The 7,549-nt window shown below is 29.6% G+C and overlaps 2 protein-coding genes across 3 annotated transcripts in view; one reads left to right on the top strand and one right to left on the bottom strand.

The window, feature by feature from the left end:
• On the top strand, positions 1-2,865 carry LOC113550234 (DET1- and DDB1-associated protein 1). 2 transcript variants are annotated; one of them, XM_026951950.1, is made up of 5 exons: positions 1-537; positions 1,240-1,369; positions 1,861-1,922; positions 2,417-2,540; positions 2,684-2,865. In XM_026951950.1, exons 1-4 carry the CDS (start codon positions 535-537, stop codon positions 2,507-2,509), a joined length of 288 nt encoding a protein of 95 aa, XP_026807751.1. In that variant the 5' UTR covers positions 1-534; the 3' UTR covers positions 2,510-2,540; positions 2,684-2,865. The 2 variants fall into 2 exon arrangements, with proteins under 2 accessions (XP_026807751.1, XP_026807750.1); XM_026951949.1 differs by having other exon boundaries at positions 2-537; positions 2,417-2,536; positions 2,684-2,856.
• A 2,216-nt stretch (positions 2,866-5,081) lies between these two features.
• LOC113550233 (leucine-rich repeat-containing protein 15-like) overlaps positions 5,082-7,549 on the bottom strand; it is a 28,447-nt gene continuing 25,979 nt past the window's right edge. The window contains 1 exon segment of the mRNA XM_026951948.1: positions 5,082-7,264. Coding sequence (XP_026807749.1) covers positions 6,538-7,264 — 727 coding nt within the window. The 3' untranslated portion in view covers positions 5,082-6,537.

Genomic DNA, 7,549 nt, shown 5'->3' with positions numbered 1-7,549 from the left:
TACCGAATGATATCGACCATCGCACCACCACACCGAATTTGAAGACGGTTATCAACACGTTTTTCGATTTTCGTCATTTTTCAACAGCGTTCATCTCCTTATCAAACCTTGCCCAATCGTTTTCGTAACTTATGGAATGAAATACACCGATTTACTAATTCATTATTAATTAATTTATCGACTACCAGACGCAGTGAACACCTTTTAATTTTTTTTTCCGTCGACGGTCGCCTACCTGTAGCGACAGCCATACTACGATTCCGATTTCCGACAAACAGCGTGTCGTACTGTCTGTCTGGCTATCGTTGCTCAACCTTTAGTGTTTATTCTACTTTCACTTGGTCAAGACGGACAGTGTCGTTTACAAGGCAATACAATTTCTACTTACAATATAATATTCGCATTTCGCAATATCCAGAGACAATATTGGCGTACCGAGTTTAGCGATTCTACTTACCGTTCCCAAAACGAGCATCCGATTTCATCTGCACACGTTTTTCAGTACACGTTTTGGACTACGCAGCGTACCAAAAAATGGTGAGTATAAAATTCCATACCTCATAGAAAATATGGTAGGTACGACGCCACACGTCTTACCCGTGAATTTACTTGTTTATCTACCCATGGACGATGCTGTTTCGTTAAAGGTCGTGGATATTTTGATTTACATCCTTTTTATGAAATTCTAAATTGTGTGGAATGGTTTTATTGAATTTAAGATGAAATTTGAATCTAGGTAGAACACATAACAGTATCATTGTGATATTATATTTATCGATGAAACATTAGTACAATATTAACTATTCCAGCTCGATCGTTTTCTATTGTTGAATAGAGCTGCTATAGATTTTTGCTATTTTATTTTTTGAGATTTGGTAAGTAGTATCCCTCACATATGTCGATCAATACATACAATTTAATAACAATATACAGACACATATTTTTTTAATTCATACAATCTAGAGTACATCATAATATGATGTATATTTTAATAAAACATCTGGTCGGTTTATTTTTTTTGCTAGTTCTAGCTTAATTTTTGACCAATGTGCAGTGACAATGCCAAATTTATTCTCATTATATTTTTTATTAATATATATATTAAAATATCAATAATATCATAATGTAAATTATTATAATACATATTAATATTGTATTAGTAATAAAAGATTCAGAATCATTTTTTGTTTCTAACCTACCAATGATGAAAACAATTGATTTGACATTTTTATATTTCAGTCTATAGCCGAATTCCTGGATGGTATGCCATCCTTTGACAAACGCAATTTTTCCCGTTTCCATTCAGACAATGGTCGAAGTAAGCGTGTTCCAGTTTACATAACGACAGATGATCAACCTTGCGACCAAAGTTTGTAGTTATTGTATTATATTATAATAAATTAAACTCTATTCTCAAAAAAAAGATACTGTAGCAATTATGTATGGACATAATCTATTTTCATTCATCCATATGGTAGGACAGTTTAAATCCAACATAATTTTTTTTCGAATAATAATTTACCTGTATCTTCTCTTCTTGAATAGAGTTATTATAGATTTTTAATATCTTATTAAAATTAAAAAATGTATTTATTAATACCATTCACATATAATATTTACCAATAATATATTAATACACTATATATTTTGAAATTCATACTTATTTTCAAATACTTACATTATTTGTTGAATATAATATGCAATGAAAACTGTGAGTTCTAACTTAATTTATATTCATCATAGAAACAAAATATGATGGTTACTGTAATATATGTCTGTTATTTAATATAGGATTATAATTTACAGTGTGTCAATGTTTTTATATTTTAAAATTTAAATTGTATTATTTTTAATTCACAGTTATTGTTACCGACAAGTCAAATTTGTTACTCCGGTATTTACATAACCAATGGGATAAAAAGGTAAATGTGTAATTCAAAGAACCTATTTAGTTTACTATTATTTCATATTAACTGGTTTTAAAATATAAGATCTTATTTTAATTAATTATACTATTTTGATATGTTTATAAAATTTCAAAAATATAAATACTAATCATATTTTATTAATGCTTTGTAAATACTTAAATTGAATGTATATATACAATAGTAAAAGTTATTACTCATTATAAAGATTTCTAAGTATAAATTATCTTTTTAAACTTTCAAATTATGTAGCCATGAATACTTTTCATAAATGGCTATTTTAGTATTATTTTAGAATATAATATATTATTCATATTACATGAATATTATATTGTACATATTTCTGTATCAATTATACATAAGACATACTAGCTTATTTAATCTTATATTGAGTCATATTTTCATTTTTATATAATTATAAATTATAATAAAATCTAATAGCAGTAACACATAATTAGCTTGTATAATAATATATTTAATTTATATTCTAGCATGGAGGTAAAAAAAGAGAATTGGTTGAAACAGGTGAAGAATCTGCCTCATCGTCTAGAAAACGTCCAAGAGTAGAATTAGGTGTATTGTAAAACTTCTGGTAATAAAATAATTCCAATGTAAGTAAGTTATCTAAAGTTCTTGGACTAAAATACCTGATTTGGCTAATTTTAAGAACAATGCGATTTGCTAATTTAAGGATATACTATAGTCTGGTTATAAAACTAATTAGTAATACATGTGGTATTATTTTGAATGATTTTTAGAGTTTGCAAAAATATTCAATTGACAACTTTTAGTTTGGATATTCACAACTTACAAGCTTAAATAAACATTCTATTGATAATATTATATGTTTAATAATAAGTTCATTTAGTTGTTTAACCTATTTACATTTTTCTTCATTATATTGTATTTATATGTCAATATTGTATTTATTGTATTACGAAATTCATATTAATTATTTATATAACAAAATTTTATACTGAGAATATTGTGGTTGACTTTTCACAATATTATACTTAATTAATAATTGTATGTTACTATACACAAAATTGTTTATTTATGTTCCACCATTAGTATTAAATATTCCTGTATAAAATAAAATACAATAAATATCTATTTATTTTGACATGTCATAAACGTTTGTTATTTATGTGAGTGAGTGTTAAATTGAGCTTCAGGTCAAAAATGTCATACAATAAGAATAATACATTGGTATTTGGCTTATACAATGTTATTGTTTATTATAACTTATAAGTTTAATATTAATTTAACATGAGATAATAAAATATTTACTTGGAAATAGCTTACTACTAAACTAAATCAATACATATTTATTTGATAAGTTTTATTATAATATTAAAAATAAATCAATTAATGATTTGAGTAAATACAATTGCATAAAATACCTATATTTTGTATATTATAGTAAAACCAATATTTGCTGTTAACTGAATATTAGATTTTAGAATGAATTTACTTATCAAATTTAAATTTAAAATATAATCCAAGGCATCTTTTGGGTTTTTATTGAAATAGAAGATATTTCAATTTTAAGTTATTTATGAGCATTTTAAAATTGTATAATTTAATTCTTATTATATTATAATATCTGATATCATATTATTAATTATACTTATTATTATTGCATAGAATTGAAAAATAATAGCCATTACTAAGGGTTTAAATATGTGCTCAGAGCCACCACATTCATTGGGCCCCGTCTGTATGACTATACACCCATTATCGATAAAAAATATATTATAGGTACTGTTTTAAAAATTTTGTATTATTATACAAATAGTGTATTAAATATTAAAATATGCAGCATTTATTTATACTTCTTGAGACTATTGACTATTGTAGAATCTGATTCATGATTATGTACAAAAAATGATTATTCTTGTAGAATTTGTTGTTTAAGGCCAGTTTGGTCTTGCATGTTTTATTTGAGCATTTCCATATTTTGTAACCACTTATTTTTAATTCACACTTAAATTTAGATTTAAAATTGTTTGCTATCCTGAATAAACATTATTGATTATTAGGTGTTGACTAAATAGGTAGATACCTACCAAGTTCTATAAGTAGTGTTATCACAAATAAAGGAACCATTATTTTATTGCTTAAAACTTAAGAATAAATGTGAATTTTCCTAACCGATTTGTACCCAACATAATATAATTAATTAAATGATATATATATTTAAGTACATAATAACAAATAGGTATATACATAGTATATAATATTAGGTAAATAAAATAAATTGCCACTGTTTGTATAATGTATATTATCGGTTTTGTTGCAGATTGTATAATGTTAATTTTTTTTTCCACACTTTACAAATAGCCTTTCTATTTGAGTTTAGCATAGCTTTCTACCAGCCATCGGCGAGGAACAATCATCCACATGTTATTTCCATATATGCAAGAGCCTAAATAATATGATAACATTTTAAACGGTGTTTAACCAATTAATATATAAATTATATTGCTATGAAATAAATCATGAGCAAAGTAAAATAGATACCTGCTGTCTTCAACATGTATGAAGATAACTAACACAGTTTACAAAAAAAAAAAAAAAATCTAAATATGTTTAATTGTTTATAAGTTTTATAATTACTTTTTCAATTTTTTAAATGTTATAAATACAAGTATTAACTGTTATAATTTATAATACTTATTGTTTCACAGAACACATTAAAATAATGCATATTCCAATCAAATAATAATATTCATATCTGATATCTCTTTAGTCTTTGTTATTTAGTTAATATTGAAAACGTTTGTTTAATTGTTATAAATATGTTTACCTATATTATTACATATCTCAAATTTTCAACGATATTCATCGGTATAATAAAATAATAAATAATAATATTATAATATATAGGCACTATTGTTCTATAGTATAGAATCTATACTCTATTATAGTATTATGATAGAATCGCTCGATCTAATACATGTCGTTCTGGATTCGTATACATATTGATATATAGTTAATAATTTTGTAAATGTAAATAAAAGCACCTACGTATACTTAGAGTTTAGGTAAAAATATCGAGTTCAATTGTATCGTGTTTCATTGATTGCTCAATATTTCACATAAAATAAGGTAGGTAGTAGGTACCTAGGTGGCTAGTTACTTAAAAATGTATGATAGCCATAGATTACACCAGGATTAAAAACGGTTAGATTTATTTTCAATTGATAAATATAAATGATTAAGTACAAACCAACAATAATCGTCCAATATTATGTACAGTTATAAATATTTTAATATTAAATTTATATACAGTGATGATAATCGTTAGTATTTTATATAACTAACCATTACTCATTCGAACATTATCACAATATGACTTTCTTTCCACTCAAACACTATTTTTTACTATATGTATAATTTATATTATATATATATATAGTAAAAATAGTGTTAAAAATCAAATTATACAATACAATATTAAAAATAAACAAGTTAAATTATGCTACAGCGATGTACAAAAGTTATAGGTATACGAAAATAAATAAAAGTATATAATGTAACTTTAAAGAAATAGAAGGCATGCACCTACTGAAATTAAATCAAGATGAACTTTAATAAAATATTGATACAATATTGATTAAAAATAATAATAATAAATACCATAAACTTATTAAAATAAATTTTTAACATTTTGTTAGTAAACATTGTTAAATAGTGTTAAATTAAATTTCAGTCTTATATTGTAATACCTACCTACCTAAAATAATGTGTGAACTAAGTTCGGGATGTTGAGTGTTTATTCAGATTAAACCTCTACCTATATTATATTAGAGCATGATAGACGATGATGACAAACAAACATCATAACGATTATTCAAACGTAGGTACGACGTTTCCTTGAAAAATAAATGTATTTTGTCGAATCAAACTTAGATAATGATATTGGAAAAAGTTTACAAAAACATTAATTTGAAACATTTAACGACACCTCGGACCAAACACGATAGACGTAAAAATATTTTATATGACATGATAAAATATGAATAAATAGTTTTTCGGACTTATTCCGTAGATGAAACTAAAAATGAAATATTATCGCGAGGACTAAGCCCCGTGGCCCGCACTAAAATCCCAAACTTAGAAAATAACTTATAATTTTGAAACCGTGGAGTTTATGGGAGGGCTATATTTCCAACATAATACAATTGCGCCACTAGCTGCAGGAGTATCGACGTTTATCACCACTTGCCAATCGTTATGAATTCCGTCGAAGAACCAAGTCGAAAATAATACACATATTACTGTGTGATGCTTCATTATCAATCTGAACGTAAACATCAACAGACATATTTAAAATGTGAGGAATTTGTCAAAACTCAAAAAAGGTTTCAGTTAACTTTCAATATGGCACGTCGAATAGCTGTTATACCTAATTAAATAATATTATAATAAGCTCCTCGGCCGACTTGACAAAACAAAAACAAACTTAAAAACTAAGTACGTTATACATTTATAATATTCCGAGAAGTTCCGAGCGGTTCGGCGGCCACGTGTTCCGCAAGAGCGAGTGACGGATGACTTTGACCGCGAGTTCGACGTCAACTGCAGAAGCAACCATCCACACTGCTTGTTACAGGACGGTGGTGGCCTGAAGTTTCACGTACCTGGGCCGGTGGGTGCCGTTGTCGGGTGGTGGCACTGGCAAAAAGCACTGGTGCGTTTGGACGGCGTTCGTGCGGCCGGTCGACTTCTTATTGCTGCACGCCCGGCACGCAGTCCTGTACGCCAACAACACGAACAGGAACACGACGGCCGTGAACGTGGCCGACAACAGGAACGCGTAACTTTTGGCACCCAACGCCGCGAACAACCAGTCGGCCGGGCCACCACCGCCGCCGCCGCCGGCACCGATGCCGCCCCCGCCGCCGTCCACGGACGTGCACACCATGGTCTCCTCGTCGTCTTTGGGGAACTTTGAACCGATGCTGGCACACACCTGGTACGACCGCTCGGCCGGCAGATCCGTGACCGTAGTCCAGGGCGCCGTGCAGTTCAACCGGTGGTGGGCCAGGGGCCTGCCCATCGTGTACACGGACACCGTTATCGTGCACTTGCCGGCGTCCGGGCGCACGGCCGACAGGTGTACGGCCACGAACAGCGACGACGGCGGCACATACGACGTGGTCAGGTTTTGGATGTCGGGCGGGTCCGCGGTCCCCGTTGCCGCCGCCCGGTTGTTGGGCTGCACCACTTGGTTGGCGTTCGGCACCAGAGGTATGATGTCGCTGCAGCCCAGCACCATGGCCGATTCGTCCGATTTGTCGTTTGCGTATCCCTCCACCAGTACCACGCAATACCTGCGGATGATCAACGTATTCATTAGAAACTGACAAAATAATCGATTCGTTTTTTATTATTATTTCAAACTCAACTATCATATTGAAAACACTTAAAAAGATATTTTAACGATCGACATTTTAAATCATTCTCGTGGTTATAATTTAATCGTTTAAAGTTTAAAGTATTGTTCTGCAAAAATTACTAATTGGCGATTAAAAATGGTATTAAATGGTATTGTTATTACATACCCAATAAAAATCAGTATTTTAATTTATCGACAAAGCTCGTTAAAAATTTAACGT

Source organism: Rhopalosiphum maidis, chromosome 4 (genome assembly GCF_003676215.2).
Source record: "Rhopalosiphum maidis isolate BTI-1 chromosome 4, ASM367621v3, whole genome shotgun sequence".
In the NCBI taxonomy this organism is placed as follows: Eukaryota; Metazoa; Arthropoda; class Insecta; order Hemiptera; family Aphididae; genus Rhopalosiphum; species Rhopalosiphum maidis.
Note: the sequence above shows the minus strand (reverse complement) of the source record. Positions and strands in the feature narration are given on the sequence as shown.